General features: G+C 36.5%; 1 protein-coding gene across 1 annotated transcript in view; it reads left to right on the forward strand.

Moving 5' to 3' along the window:
- The window catches only part of LOC124238421 (coiled-coil domain-containing protein 150-like), a 67,684-nt gene that overhangs the window by 30,489 nt on the left and 19,972 nt on the right, over positions 1-17,223 (forward strand). Inside the window, exons 14-17 of the mRNA XM_046659377.1 lie at positions 7,214-7,324; positions 10,420-10,503; positions 15,960-16,067; positions 16,513-16,578. Coding sequence (XP_046515333.1) covers positions 7,214-7,324; positions 10,420-10,503; positions 15,960-16,067; positions 16,513-16,578 — 369 coding nt within the window. The remainder of the gene's footprint in view (positions 1-7,213; positions 7,325-10,419; positions 10,504-15,959; positions 16,068-16,512; positions 16,579-17,223) is intronic.

Genomic DNA, 17,223 nt, shown 5'->3' on the forward strand with positions numbered 1-17,223 from the left:
TAATGAAGTCTAATTTGTCAATTTTTAAAATTTTGTGGATCATACTTTTGGCATCATGTCTAAGGAATTTTCGCCTAATCTAAGTTCACTAAGATTTGCTCCTTTGTTCTCCTCTAGAAGTTTTAGTTTTAGGTTTTACATTAGTTCTGTGATCCTTTTCAAGTTAATTTTTGGATATCAAACCAGATACAGTTCAAGGTTCATTTTATTTTTAGGTGGATTGTCTGTGCTACTACCTTTTATTATTGAGAAATAATTAATATACTGTAGATTTACCTCCTTAAAATATACAATTCAGGAGTTTCTTAGTATATTCACAAGTTTGTGCAAACATCACCACTATCTAATTCTAGAACCTTTTTATCACCCCAAAAAGAAACCCAGTACCTGTTAGCAGTCACTCCCCATTCACCCCTGCCCCCAGCCCCTGGCAACCACTATTCTACTTTCTGTCTCAATGGATTTGTCTATTCTGGGCATTTCATATAAATAGAATCAAACAGTATGTGGCCTTTTGGGTCTGGCTTCTTTACTTAGCGTAATGTTTTCAAGGTTTATCCATATTGTAGTATATGTTGGTACTTCATTCCTTTTTGTGGCTGAATAATATTATGTTGTATGAATATACCACACTTCATTCATCCATTCATCAGTTGATAGACATTCAGGTTGTTTCTACTTTTTGGCTATTAAGAATAATGCTGTGAACATTTGTGTACAATTGTTTTGTGAGCATTTGTTTTCAGTTCTCTAAGAGTAAAACTACTGGGTCGTGTGATAACTGTTTATCATTTTGAAAAACTGCTGAACTGTTTTGACAAAATGGCTGCACCAATGTACAATCCCACCAGCACTATATGAGGATTCCAATATCTCGATGTCCTCACCTACTCTTGTTATTGTCTGCTTTTAAAAAATAGTTATCATACCCATCATAGTGGGTATGAAGTATCTCACTGTGTTTTTTTTTAATCGAGGTAAAATTCACATAATATAAAATCAACCATTTTAAAGTGAACAATTCAGTGGAATTTGGTACATTCACAATGTTGTGCAGCCACTACTTCTGTCTAGCTTCCATCACCCCAAAAGGAAACCCCATACCCATTAAGCAGTCACTCCCCGTTCCCTCCTTCCCCCAGCCCCTGACAACCACCAAGCTGCATTCTATCTCTGTGGATTTACCTATTCTAGATATTTCATATAAATATAGTCATCCAGTATGTGATCTTTTGTGTCTGGCTTCTCTCACGTAGCATAACATTTGTGAGGTTCATCCATGTGGTATGTATCAGTACTTCCTTCCTTTTTTTGGCTGAGTATATTCCTTGTGTGTGCCTGTGTATATAGAGATATATGTACATAAATGCATAGGTAGATGTATATACCACAATTTATCTGTTCATCTACTGATGCACATTTGCACTGTTTCCTTCTTTTGGCCGCTGTGGTTAGTGCTGCTATAAACATGTGTGTATGTGTATTTGTAAGTACCTGTTTTCAGTTCTTTGGGACATATACCTAGGAGTGGAATTGCTGGATCATATGGTAATTTTATGTTTAGCTTTCTGAGGAACCACCAGACTTTTCCACAGTGCTGAACCCCTTTCCATTCCCACCGACAATTTACAAGGGTTCCAGCTTCTCCACATCTTCACCAACACGTTATTTTTCATTTTTTGATAATAGCTACGTTAGTAGGTGTGAAAGTAGTACCTCATTGTGGTTTTGATTTGAATTTCCCAAATAACTAATGATGCTGAGCATCTTTGCATGTGCTTATTGGCCATTTGTATGTCTTCTTTGGAGAAATGTCTATTCAGATCCTTTACTCATTTTTAAACTGGGTTATTTGTCTTTTAATTGTTGAGTTGTAAGAGAGCTTTATATATTCTGGATAGTAGATCCTTATCAGATATGTGACTTGCAGGTGTTTTTCTCCCATTCCGTGGGTTCTCTGTTTTAAATGTTTATTTATTGGTGAGGAAGATTGGCCCTGAACTAACATCTGTTGCCAATCTTCCTCTTTTTGCTTGAGGAAGATTGTCCCTGAGCTAACACCTGTGCCAGTCTTCCTCTATTTTGTGTATGGGACACTGCCACAGCATGATTCTTTTTTTTAATTTTTAATTTTTCCTCCTTCTCCCTAAAGCCCCCCCAGTACGTAGTTGTGTATTTTAGTTGTGGGTCCTTCTAGTTGTGGCATATGGGATGCCACCTCAGCATGGCTTGATGAGCAGTGCTAGGTCCGCACCCAGGATCCAAACCAGTGAAACCCTGGGCTGCCAAAGCAGAGCGCACAAACTCAACCACTCAGCCACAGGGCTGGCCCCCTGCCACAGCATGATTTGATGAGCCGTGTGTAGCTCCATGCCTGGCATCTGAACACGTGAACCCCAGGTTGCCGAAGCAGAGAGCATGAACTTAACTATTATGCCACTGGCTGGCCTTAAATTTTTAGTTTTTAATAAATCCAGTTTATTTTTTCTTTGGTTGCCCATGCTTTCAGTGTCACATCTGAGAAACCATTGCCCAATCCAAGGTCACAAAGATTTATAGCTATTTTTTTTCTAATAATTTTATAGTTTTACATGTTATATTTAGGTATTTGATCCATTTTGAGTTAATTTTATATATGGTATGAAGTAGAGATTCAACTTCATTGTTTTGCCTTCGTTATTATCCCATCACCATTTGTTGAAAGACTGTTCTTTCTACTGAGTAGTCTTGTCTCCGTTGTCAAGACCCAGTTAACCATAGATGTATGGGTTTATTTCTGGACTCTGAATTCTGTTGCATTGATCTCTGTGACTGTCCTTATGCCAGTACCACACAGTCTTGACTACTGTAGCTTTGTAGTAAGTTTTGAAATCGAGATGTGTGAATCCTACAACTTTGTCTTTTTTTCAAGATTGTTCTGGCTATTCTGCATCCTCATATTTCTATATGAATTTTAGGATCAGCTTTTCCTTTTTTTCTGTAGGAAAGAGCAGTTGGAATTTTGATAGGGTTTGTATTGAATTTGTAGATCAATTTGGGAAGTATTGAAATCTTAACAATGCGACATCTTATATATTATCTCTCTCTATATATATCTCATATATATATATATATATATATGAAGATTGTATCATCTTCAAATAGTTTTATTTCTTCCTTTTCAATTTTGCTGCCTTTTTCTTCCTTTTTCTTGTGTAACTGCTTTGTCTAGAACCACCAGTGCAATGTTGAATAGAAGCAGTGAGAGCAGACATCCTTGTCTTGTTCCTGATCTTAAAGGGAAAGCTTTCAGTTTGTCCCCATTGAGTATGATGTTAGCGGTGGGCTTTCTATAAATGCCCTTTATCAGGATGAGGAAATTCCCTTCTATTCGTACTTTGTTGAGATTTTTTTTTTTTGGTGAGGAAAGTTGGCCCTGAGCTAACTCTTGTTGCCAATCTTCCTCTTTTTGCTTGAGGAAGATTGTCGCTGAGCTAACATTTGTGCCAGTCTCCCTCTGTTTTGTATGTGGGATGCTGCCACAGCATGGCTTGTTGAGTGGTGTGTAGGTGCATGCCCAGGATCTGAACTAGCGAACCCCAGGCTACTGAAGCGGAGTGTGTGAACTTAACCACTGTGCCACTGGGCTGGCCCCCATTGTTGAGAATTTTTATCATGAAAGTGTGTTGAATTTTGTCTATTGCTTTTTCTGTGTCTATTGAGATAATCTTGTGGATTTGTCCTTTATTCTGTTAATATGGTGTATTACATTGATTGATTTCAAATGTTGAACCAAGCTTTCATTTTTAGGATAAATTTCACTTGAGTCATGGTGTATTTTTTTATATGTTGTTTAATTTGGCTTGCTAGTATTTTGTTGAGGAATTTTGAATCTATGTTAATAAGGGATATCCTGTAGTTTTCTTGTGATGTCTTTGTCTGGTTTTGGTATCAAGGTAATATTGGCCTCTTAAAATGATTTGGTAAGTGTTCTCCCCTCTTCTATTTTTGGGAAGATCTGTGAGAGATTGGTGCTGATTCTTCTTGAAATATTTTGCAGGGGGCCAGCCTGGTGTCACAGCAGTTAAGTGTGCATGTTCCGCTTCGGTGGCCCGGGCTTCACCGGTTCAGATCCTGGGTGCAACCATGGCACTGCTTGGCATGCCATGCTGTGGTAGGCATCCCACATATAAAGCAGAGGAAGATGGGCACAGATGTTAGCTCAGGGCCAGTCTTCCTCAGCAGGAAGAGGAGGATTGGCAGCAGTTAGCTCAGGGCTAATCTTCCTCAAAAAAAAATTTTAATTAAAAAAAAAGAAATATTTTGTAGAATTCACCAGTGAAGCCATCTGGTTCTAGGTTTCTTTTGTGTGGGGAGTTTTTTATTCTGTTCACCTTTAATTATTATTACTATTGATTCAGTCCTCTACTTGCTCCACTTCCATTCAGATTTTCTACTTTTTTTGAGTCAGTGTCAGTAGTTTGGGTCTTTCTAGGAATTTTTTCATTTCATCTAGGCTATCTAATTTATTGGCATATAATTGTTCATAGTAGCCCCATTCAAGTTCAGTATAATGTCCCTTCTTTCATTTCTAATTTTAGTAATTTTCTTTTTTCTTGGTTAATATGGCTAATGGCTTGTCAATTTTGTTGCTCTTTTCAAAGAACCAACTTTTGGTTTTACTGATTTTCTCTTTACTATTCTCTATTTTATTTCTGCTCTAATCCTTATTAGTTTTTTTCCTTTGCTTGCCTTGGGCTTAATTTTCTCTTCTTTTCTTAGTTTTTTAGGATGGAAGCGTAGATTATTGATTTGAGAGATTTCTTCTTTTTTAATATGTGTCTACAGCTATAAATTTCCCTCTGAGTACTGCTTTAGCTGCATACCATGCATTTTGTCATGTTTTCATATTCGTTCATCTCAAAGTATTCTTTAATTTCCCTTGTAATTTCCTCTTTGACCTATTGGTTATTTAGAAGTGTGTTGTTTAATTTCCCCATATATGTGAATTTCTCAAAGTTCCTTGTTTTATTGATTTCTAATTTTATTCCATTGTGGTTGGAGAACATACTTTGTATAATCTCAGTCCTTTCAAATTTATTGAGAGTTGTTTTATGGCTCAATATATGGTATATCCTGGAGAATGCTTTCTGTGCGCGTGAGAAAATATGTATTCTGCTGTTGTTGGGAGGAGTGTTCTATAGATGTCTGTTCGTTCCAGTTGCTTTATGGTGTTGTTGAAGTCATCTGTTTCCTCACTGTTCTGTCCATTATTGAAAGTGGGATATTGAATTCTCCAACTATTGTTGTTGAATCGTTTATTTCTCCTTTCAGTTATGTCAGTTTTTGCTTCATTGTTTTTACTTCATTTGTTCTCTGTTGTTAGATGCATATATATTTATAAACGTTATATCTTGTTGATGAGTTGACCCTTTTTTCAATATATAATGTCCTTCTTTATCTCACAGATTTTTGTCTTAATGTCTGTTTTGTCTAATGTTAGTGTAGCCACTTTAGCTCTTTTCAGATTACTGTTCACATGGTATATCTTTTTTTCATTCTTTTACTTTCAACCCTTTTGTGTCTTTGGATCTAAAGTGTGTTTCTTATAAACAGCATACAGTGGGATCTTTTAAAAAATTCATTCTATCTCTGCTTTTTAGCCAGAGTGTTTGATCCATTTATATTTAACACAATTACTGATAAAGTAAGATTTACATCTATCACTTTACTATCTGTTTTTTTGTATGTCTTATATGCTTTTTGTTCCACTGTTTCTCCATTACTGCCTTCTTTTGTGTTAAGTAGATATTTCTGGTGTGTTTGTTTAATTCTCTTGTTATTTCTTTTACTATCTATTTTTGATTTATAGGTAACAGAGAGTTACAATAAAAAATATATATTTATATATCTTTTATATGTACCTATGCTGCTACCTTTACCAGTACCCTATATTTCTTTACGTGGCTTCCAGGTATTATCTAATGCCATTTTATTTAAGCCTGAAGAACTCCCTGTAGTATTTCTTATAGGACATAATTTCTATCCCCACAGTTCAGACCCCACCAAAGGGTGAACCTTGGTAAATTACTCCACGTAATTTTGATTGGGATTAGAGACAATTCACATCTTAGCAATATTGAATCTTGTAGAACAAAAACATGATATATCTCTTGATTTTGTTTAGGTTTTTGATTCATCTTGTCAGTATTTTGTAGTTTTCTGCATATCAGATATTGGACATATTTTTTTAGATTTGTATCTGAGAATTTTATGGATTTTTGGTAGTGTTATAAATCACACTTTTAAGAAATATCAATTTCCAATTGTTTGTTGCTAGTATGTAGAAATACAATTGTCCTTGTATCCTTCAAACTTACTAAACTCACTTATTCTAGTATCTTTTTTGTAGATTCTTTGGGATTTCCTAAGTAGACAATCATGTCTGTTATAAGTAGAGACAGTTTTATTTCTCCCTTTCCAATCTCTATGCCTTTTATTACTTTTTCTTGCCTTATTGCACTAGCTATGGCCTCTTGTATGATATTGAATAGGAATAGTGAAAGTAGATATCCTTGCCTTTTTCTCAGTCTTAGGGGGAAACATGCAGTCTTTATTAGTTGTAGGTTGTTTTATAGATATATTTCATCAGGTAGTGATGGTTCCTCTTCATTTCTAGATTGCTGAATTTTTATCACGAATTCATGTTGAAGTTTGTGAAATGCTTTTTCTTCATCTGTTGAAAAGGTCATATGGGTTTTCTTCTGTAGTCTCTTGATGTGGTGAATTGTATTAATTGATTTTGAATGTTGAACAAGTTATGTATTAATGGGATAAACTTCACTTAGTCCTGATTTGTTATCCTTTTTATATATTTCTGTATTCATTTTGCTAATATTTTGTGGAGGGTTTTTGCTTCTGTATTCATAAGCTTAAATTAATATTCAAATAAATACCAAGTACCAGAAGGCCTTCCATTTCTAGTAAATGTGAACTATTAATTTGTAATAACCCTCCTGCTGAAGACAATGAGAAAAGCTGAAAAAATGTAAAAGAAAAGGAAAAAAAGTCTTTGAAATACTAGAGCTATCAGACTGTATCCCCACAAATAGAGGCAGGGGAAGATGTTCATATGATACCTTCTATTTTACAGTTACAAATGTCATTTTTAAATTAAGATAATATTTTTGGATCTGGCATAAATAGATTTCTATTCTCCTTTTGTTTTTCAAAGGTACACATAAATGCATTAACTCACAACCTGCAAACTCTGGAGCAAAAGAATAAGCACCTGGCAGATCAAATGGCTTCCCTTGAACTTCAAGTCTCTTCTGATTACCATGGGGTGGGTATAAAAAGGTCAGTCTAAAGTAGAAATTAATGATTAATGAGTTAAAAAAAAAAAAGGGAAGTCAGGACATGGTTTTTTTTCATTTGTTTGTGTTTTAATAATTATTATAAGTCTTAAATAACTCAAGCTAAATAGGGCAGAGAGCCATACAGTATTCAAACAATAGAGGATTTAAGAAAACAAGTATTTAAGGCAGCTATTAAACATCTGCCTACACAGATGATCTATAATGCTGAAAAGCACAAAGATTTCTAATGTTTTAGAATATTGCCTCTTCCATAAATTGTGAGGAAGAAACTTGTATTTTTCCCCCTTTCTGACAGTTCCCCCCATTAGGCAATCCGTAATAAGTTCAATTTCTAAAACCTATTTGACAAGGTCAATGCATTACAAATGAATGGTAGAGTTCTTAACACATCTTCTCTAAGTGAAGAGGATTTAAAGAAATGACCTTTCTGTTAGGCAGCTAATAAGTTTCCTGTGTGCTTTTCAGTACTTGAAAAAGAATTAGTTATTCCTTCCATGCCATGCAAATCATCTTTGAAAATTGCATAGAAGGCCCTGATATGAGTCTATCTAAATCTGAGCTAAATTCTTTCAAACTCTGTCATAAGCTGCTCATTACTTCAACTATGAAAAACTACAGAGTAAATCTAAATCCTCTTACATTTTCATGGCTTTAGATCCACACTGCCTAGATTTCAATTTTGGCTGTGACTTTGGGTTTGATCCTTAACCTCTCTGAGCCTCGGTTTCCTAATCTGCCAAAATGGGGATAATACTACTATTATTAGGAGATTGTTTGGGGATTAAGTTAATACACATAAAGCGTGTAGCAGACAGCTAACATTTATTGAATTCTTAGTATCTGAACTGTCCCAGAAAAAAAAGCCTTTAAGTTTCTGTTGGAGCAGCAAGGTGCATTGACATTAATTCCTGGTACTCTCAGACCAGCCCCGCTCCACCAAGAGTAATGATTCATCCGTGTCCTTTGCTGGTTGGCCAGGCCTCAGCTGGGCTTCCCCACCCACCTGGTTTTGGCACTTGTGGAAGACCACATTTAAGTCTGCCTGATTCTTTCATGCCCCCACTGCCAGTGAGCAGCCCTGTTAGTGACTTTGACAGATCTCTCCAGTGATTTGGTCAGTGTTGATGCTTGCCTGCTCACCACACCTCTTGATGAAGCTCTCCCAGTGATCACCCATACCTCACTTCCAGCTTGCAGTTGTGTCTCCAGGTAGAAGCTCTGTGACCAAGGCTGCCTAGAAGTGTTTCAGTTGGCTGTATGAGTCTTGACGAATGAAGTCGAGATTTCAGGATTTTTTTTGTCTTAGCAGTATCATTAAATCTATTGCCATTCAATGCTGGCAGTGTATTTTTGTTCTTTGGGAGTTAACACTTGAAATTCTCAGTAAGAGCTACCTTCTAGTGTAACTTCTTATTGATTTTTAGAGATGTACATAGTGTGTGTTGTGTATGCCACACCACAGATGTGAACTCAGACCTAGTTTCAACCCTTGGTTCCATTTATTTACTGTGAGACCTGGGCAGGTTCTTAACCTCTATGGCCTTCAGTGCCAAGGGGATCTCCCTTAACGGTTGGGTTCCCACAGCACACCATGCATACTTATATCAAAATAATTACTATGTTGATTAGAAATTGACCTGTTTCTGTGGACTGATCACTTTTATGGCTTTTCCATAGGTTTTCTATATCAAAACTAGAATGTCTAAAATGGCCGAATTCTTCTAGTCAAGGCAGTTACCAAGGAGTAAACAATGCTCCAGACTATGCGCCCTCTTATAGAACATATTCTATCACAAAAATATTTTGAACAGAGGAAAAAATGAGTTCCATGTTATTATATAATAATTTAGTTTGGCATGTGTTTTTGCTTTTTTTGGGAAAACATCCACAATACTTAAAGTACACTACAAATGATAGCTAAAGAATAGTTGTAGCTATGTCGGAGGTAGTGAGGAGTATCTCTTGGGTAAATTAATATCCCTACATGTGTGGTTTCAACTGTATGAACTTGCCTAAAGTTGAACATAAAAGAAAAGTCTAAATTCTTTGGCTTTAAGTGCTTAAAAGTTTCCCTGTCCTATTATTCAGAGATTAAGCAAATGTAAACCAGAAATAGTGGTTATGTCAATATAGGAAATTTACCAGCATTAGTAAGACTTTGAACTCAAGATTTACTGCAGATGATCCACAGTGCAGCTAGTTGGCCTGTGAGATTAAGAAGTTGTGTTCTCAGTCACATCTGCTTGTGTGTGTATTATTCCCACAATTGATTTGTGAAAACTGATTTTAACATATGGCAAATACCAATATTTCCTGTTAAGACATAGCACTGAAATTGATTATGGAAGGTGAAAATTTCCATATTCAATCACCAATAGTCTTCCTGAAGTACCACTAAGCCCCAAACTTAATCAAAAGAAAACTGCTTTATCTGACAAAGTCTGAGGAAAATGACATATGAAAAAAATAGCTGTCATTATGTAAGGCTGTCGGAATTATAAAACATGTAATTTCATGAAATATAGAGCCTTCAGTAACATTTGTCCCAGATAACGCTGTGTTGAGTGCTTGATCAAACAATGTTGGACTTTCCAACAAAGGTTTCTTTTGTTTTTTCAGAGATTTATTTTTTTTTTTACTGACTTTTATTACGGTAACTGAAATGTCTCCTACCGTCTCAGTAGTTGTGATCATTTGCAGCCCCAATGTTCTTAAAGAACTATATAATCCTCAAACTGCATATCTGCAACCACTGATACCACCACCCCACCTCTGGCTTGGATTGCAACTACAAAGGAATAATCGATACACCAAAAACAGAATTAATAAGCAGAGAACAGCAGGCTGCAGGACTCGTGAGGCGCTGATGCCTCCATTAGCGGTCTCCCTGCAGGCGCGTGTTGGCGCTGTGATCAGCTATCTAAGAGGAGCAGGAGCAAATAAAGATGGATCCTGGTTTCGCTATTGTAGAAATGGAAAGGGTATAAATACTTGTTTAAAAAGGGAAATGCTTATTCTGTTCTATGCCTGGAGGTACTGATACCTGTGTTTGCTCTGTCAGTTTGCCCAACAGCAGGTGGAAAAGGTCTTGGGGAAAATTACTGAAAGTAAAAATAAACTGGCCTATGAAAAGGGAAAACTCCAGGTATGAGATTTCGTTTTCTGATTTTTATTGTCTAATTTTTTAATGCCAATTGTCAAGCTAAATGTTGCTGGATTTTGAGAGGACCTAATTCCGTCATTTACTAATTCTATATCTTTGGACAAATCTTTGAACCTCCCTAAGTTTGTTGCCTCATTAAAATCTAGGTGACTTCTATTCATATACCTATAATATAATATAATGGTGAAACCTGACATTGTGAAGCCAAAGCCCATTCTGTGACTATATGAAGCTTTATTATAATTACTTTATGCATGGTCATTTGCTGATAATGTAGAGATCCTATGCTCTCTTTTTTTGCTGAATTTTTATGACATTCCTAAAAAGAAATTACCCTGGGAATTGGGACTCAAAGCAATAGAATAGACTTGAGTGAATGGGCTGATGCTCTTCTTTGACTGCCTGTGGGTTTTGTCCCTGTAGAACCCACAGGGCAGAAAGCTTGCCACTGATCCGTCTAGGCCCGCTTTAAACGAAGTCCAGTGGAAACACTGAAGTCTAAAGCAGTGGTTCTCAGCCTTAGCTACACAGTGGAATCACCTGGGAAATTTTTAAAACTCCTCATGCTGGGAAGTGTATTATGTCTGCCATTTACTTTGAAATGAATCATTAAAAAAAAAGGAAAAAAAATTTTTGATGCGTGGATAGAGGAAATGATAGATGGATAGATATGTGATAAGCAAGTATAAAAAAGTTAATGGTAGAATTTGGATGGCATGTGTGTGCACATTCACAGTAAAATTCTTTCAATTTTTCTGTATATTTAAAATGTTTCACAATAAAATATAAGGGGAAAAATCTCCATGACAAGGCTTGCACCTCAGAGCAATTAAATCAGAATCTCAGGAAGTAGGTCCTAGGCTTCAACACTTTCTGAAGCTCCCCAGTGATTCCAGTGTGCAACCATAGTTGAGGACCACTGGAGTAAATGGTATGAAGTGAAGTCCAGTCCGGCTGGGCAACTCTAGAGCCAATCTGATAAGTAATCTCAGTAGAGGCTTGCCAGACACGTCAGCGTTAACCTCATGTCATCTGCTCCAGGGGTTTACCCCATAGGGTTAGCAGACAAGATCAGGCCCGGACCTGGCAGGCTATCTGAAGGGCAGTCGACAAACCATGGATGTGAAACAGTATGTTGTCCACTTGAAAGATAAAGCTATTTGGCCACTGCTCGTATGCTTTTAGTGAATATATTTCAGAGGCAGTGGTGCATTTATGATCATCTACACTTGTGTAACCTTGGACAAATCTTAATTTTCTTGAGTTTCATCTTATTCACCTGTAAATGAGAAGGAAAGCACACCTCACTGGGAAAGAAAGTCAACATTACAGGCTGAGTGTATAGATTATTACAGGCACAGAAGAACTTTGTCTTTTGTGAAACTAATAATCCCGTAGGAGCTATGACCCATGATTTTGACCTTCTTTTAGCTTTCCCAAGAGATATGAAATATATTTTTAAGTAAACAAGAAAAATCCCAAGTGCTCATAGCCAACTTAAAGCCGGATTTTGGCTGGGAATGGAATACATTTTAAAACTTATTAATGAGTCTGATGTTATCTATCTAACCTTTTAGACCACGATTATATAATATTAGAGGTTATCTTCATGATCTTAAGGAAAATACATGCCTTTTTTTCTGCCCGTGTTCCTATAATGAGGGCTTAAGATTTCTGATAGTCTCTGAAAGCTGAAACACTTTTGAAACTTAATTCCCGGGTGTCTTTATGTCAAGCTTGAGTTGGCACATTCCAAAGGCACTGATCTTGTCAGCAGAGCACCAGGGAAGGTGCTCTTACAGCACAGTACTCTTGCCAGATAATTTAAAGGAAAAGCTGGGGGCCAGCCTGGTGGTGCAGCGGTTAAGTTTGCATGTTCCGCTTCTCATCAGCCTGGGGTTCGCTGGTTCGGATCCTGGGTGCAGACATGGTACCGCTTGGCAAAAGCCATGCTGTAGTAGGCATCCCACGTATAAAAGTAGAGGAAGATGGGCGTGGCTGTTAGCTCAGGGTCAGTCTTCCTCAGCAAAAAGAGGAGGCTTGGCAGTAGTTAGCTCAGGGCTAATCTTCCTCAAAAAAATAAAAAATAAAGGAAAAGCTACATACTAAACATAATCAAAATAATAGTCTACTGTGTGTTCTCTCCCAATTGGGTTATAATCAATTAAAAATATCACGTGAATCATATTAGATAAACGATTGTATTTTCAGAATTGACTTAATGATTGATATAAATACTGTACTGGGTTGTAGGTATTAATGTAGACTGTGTCAGAAACTGCTGCCCAGCATTCAAACCTGGTTTGGATTTCCTTTTCAGTGCTGTATACTATTCTGTTAAATAAATATGCCAAAATGTGTTTATCCTTTCTTCTGCTGATGACTATTTAGGCAGTTTCCAATTGCTTACAAACAATGCTTATATGATGAATTCTTGTACATGTCTCCTTGTACTCATATGCAAAAGATTCTTTAGGCTAGGTATAATTCTTAGGAGAATTACTGAGTTATAGGATATACATATCTTGAATTTTACTAGGGTTTGTCAGATTTTTCCTAAAAGTAGTTATACCAATTTAGAAAGCAGTCTATATAAGAGGGTATAGAGTTAGATGTGTTAACATAGATGAATCTCATAAAATAATACTATGTACTCTTTAGGGATACATTTTATAGTAAAATTATTAAATAGGAATGACAAACAGCAAATTCAGCACAGTGGTTAACTCTAGGATGGAGGGAGATTTGGTTGGCGTGTAGGCTACACACAGGGTTTCAACTGTACTGGTAATGTTGTCTTTTTTAAGTTGAGTGACAGGTAGATGGGATGTTCCTATGTATGTCTGAAAGATTTCCAACACTTTCATTGTTTTTAAACATGTCAGTTTGAGTGTGTTAGGCTCACTCTAATCTATCATTGACCCCATCACTTACACCACTGGATTCCAATATTATATTAGCTGCCTAGCCCCTATAAGTAGCTGCATTTGTGACCTTAATTTAGAGATTAGCTAAGGGCTTTGTTTGTTTTGTGTAAATAAATTTTTTATTGAACTATAACATACATACAGAAAAGTACACAGTGTGCAGCCTAATGAATTTTCACAGAGTAAAGGTACCCATGTGATCAGCACTCAGAACGAGAAACAGGACATTACCAGCACCTCGAACCCGTTTCATAGCCTTTTCCAGTCACTGTCCCCCATGAGGGTAATTACCATCCTGACTTCTAACATTCAGATCAGTTCTACCTGTATTTGAACTTTATATAATAATACACTAGATATGTTTTCTTGTTTCTTTCACTTAATATCATGATTGAGAGATTCATCCACGTTGTTTGTTGTTGTAGTTCTTTGGTTTGGATTGCTGCATGATATTCTATTATATGAATATTAGTTAAGGATTTTAAAAGAAAAAAAATCTTTGCTGCACTGAAATTATCAGTTTCCTCAATGTATTTTCATACTTTTAGTCAAAATACATAGCTTTGGCAGTTCAGGTTGTTTTAACTCTGAAGCTCATTTCAGACTATAAAGGAGCTCACAGTGCACCCGGTGGTGCAGCGGTTAAGTTCGCACATTCCGCTTTGGCAGCCTGGGTTTCGCCAGTTTGGATCCTGGGTGCGGACATGGCACTGCTCATCAAGCCATGCTGTGGTAGGCCTCCCACATATAAAGTAGAGGAAGATGGGCATGGATGTTAGCTCAGGGCCAGTCTTCCTCAGCAAAAAAAAGAGGAGGATTGCGTGGTAGATGTTACCTCAGGGCTAATCTTCCTCAAAAAAAAAAGAGGGAGCTCACATTGTGGGCATGTCCTCCTTTACTTCAAATTTATCATATGTATTGAATTTTAAAAAACCTGGGAAGTTAATTGCATTACTTTAGAATATCTGCATTACAAACAGATTAAAATAAGGATTCCTTTCCGTCCATTTCTTGGTTGTCTCATAGTTTCTATATATGTGTGTATATCTCTATATCTCCATATTTAGATCATTTGAAACAATATGAGGATATGACCGTGACCTAAATTACTGCTGTTCCTGAGACCTGAGAAGCTAGCTATGGGAGCTGCTCGGATTTTAATGACACAGAAACACCAGATCTCGGAGGGCAGCAGGATTTGTTTGCTTCTTTGTTCTTTCCCGCTTGAATGTCCTGAATTAGTAATCCTGCCAAATAAGAAACTCAATACAAAAATTAGAGTGCTTTCTAGATGAGAACATGCCATCACACAAGTTTCAGGGCATCTTACTGAGCACCTGGAGGCTAAGCTGGGGTCAATTACCTGAGGAATATGAATAATCTGTGTTTTGCTTGAAGAGAGGCAAAGCTGAAAGTCTTTAGAGTTAGTCCATTTTCCATTGGATTCTGTAAGTTAATAGCAGTTTGCTTAGTTTAAAGTGAAAACAATCGTTGCATCAATTTTCAATCCTCAATCAAGAGGCAGCCATTTTAATTCTGCACCTTAAATGAAAACCGTGATTAATTTTTAGTGATGGCTTTAGGGAGCCACAGAACGCATTTTATACTGTACACTGTGGAGAAGAGCAACAGAAACAGACAAAGCTGAGAGAAAGAAGGATCCTACTGATGGAACAAGAGATATTTCCTGAAACAAAATATGTTTTCATGTATCCTTTCAAAAAAAACCTGACTATTAGCACTCAAATTTTAACAGTTCCTGAAAATGTCCAGTAGCTACAGCCAAGGAGTGTTAGCCCTTCACAGGTAGGAAACACGAAAAGATATCAAGAGAGGAAAAGTTGACTTAAATAAAAAACTTTGGATGAAATTTTTCCTGATTCAAGGATATGCTCAGTAATGTTAATTGTTGATTTGTATGAGATGGTTGGGAATAAGAGGAAGAAAATGTGGAAAAATACACTTTGGAGATTTGTGAGTAAATATTAATGATTTTATCCCTCTAAATGATCATTTTCTTTAATGAGAAAGATGTGAGTGCTCTTCTTTATAAGAATTCCATTTATTCAATTTTTGTAATTCTGTCAGTAACACCCAAGACTATATCCCTTTCTTGCACATTGACAATTTTAATCATCCCTATTCAAAAAGATTTTGAATGCTAGATACCACAATTCCTTTAAAATTGAAATATATTACCCACAAAGTCTCACTCTTATATTCATGAGTCGTGTTAATTTGGAGTTTCCATAAGCAATAGAAACCAAATAAGTTATCTCGGTACATGTAAATGGCTATAGCCCACCTTGAGCTGTTGCAATAGCTGTTTAGTTGAAATAGCATTCATTCTTTGCATGATTAGAAAAACTTAGGATTGCTTTTTACAAGTTTTAATGATTTTCTGTCATTTTTTGCAAAATTCATGACATCTTTTTTTCCCCTTTTGGAGTATATAAATATATATCTCTCATTAATGAGGCTTGTTTTATTATTCTTCTGTTTTTCCCCTAGATAAAAGTTAAACAGCTAGAAGAACAGCTACGTTCTTTTACTGAAACCAGTTCACAGAATGACCATCTGCGCAAGTTGAACAAGGCTCTAGAGGGCAAATATGCTCAGGTGTGATTAATAGCTACAAGAAGATTGCTGTTATATTGTTTTAATTAGTTTTTAAGAAATTGATGCCTTTCTCCCCACCTTACCATATAATCCCAGAAAGATGGATATCCGCTCACTTGACTCAATTAACAAACATTTTTTAAATACTCACCATGTACAAGCTTCTGCTAAGCCATGGAGGAATTCATAAAGATGCCTGAGGCAGGATTGGGACATTCAGATTGTTTATGCTGTAATTAGAGGCTTAGGAATGTACTCAATAAACTTTATGATAGAAAGTTAGGCCTTTCAGAAACAAAACAGATTGTATTATGAGCATTCATAGGGGGCATCATTATGAGGGAAGCATTGAGAAATGCCTTCATAGAGGAAGTAGGTTTTTAATCTGAGCCTTAAAACTTTTGGCAGTCGTGAGGAATCAATATCTTTGGTTTGTAAATTATAGGGAAACTCAGAACTCAGTCCCCAAAAGATACACCTGCAACAGACAGCTCACTCGAAGGAGATAGTAGTAGTGAAGGTGCTTACTTGTCTGCATGGTGGCTGCTGAGGCTGAAAACCTTTTGTCGGTCACAAACATGTTAACGTTAACAAATAAATAGAAAAGGTTAGACAAACAAGATATATAAAACACTTAATGAAGAAAATAATCCAGGAATCTGTTACCAAAAGAAAGTGATTCATTTCAATGATTTACAAATTTACCATGTATGTAATTTTTTTTTCATCTTGAACAGTCAGGATAAACTGTGTAACCTCTATATCTATAACATTTGTGTATGTATATATACCCCTGGCAACCAAGGAACTAGAATGTGTCTTCAAATGGAACACTGTCAGGGTTCTGACCATCTGACTGGACTGGTAGAGTGTCCCCAGTAGATCCGCTCTCCTGCTGGGAATTTGATTCAAGGTCTGTTTCTGTACTAGGACATACTTTACAGTGTGATTTCTTCATTCTGAAAGCAAAGGATACATTTTCAAGTATATTTTCCATCCTGGCTTCATTTAGAACATTGTGGTGTTTCTCTTAGTAAAGGGGGCACTCCTTGAAAAGTAACTCTAGGATTAGTTGATTTTTATTGTTTTTAATTGGTGATGCCTCCAAGAAAAAGGAAATCTCCAGAGAGGCCTGTGTCTTCAAAATTCCTTGAAA

This window comes from Equus quagga, chromosome 4, assembly GCF_021613505.1.
Source record: "Equus quagga isolate Etosha38 chromosome 4, UCLA_HA_Equagga_1.0, whole genome shotgun sequence".
Lineage (NCBI taxonomy): Eukaryota > Metazoa > Chordata > Mammalia > Perissodactyla > Equidae > Equus > Equus quagga.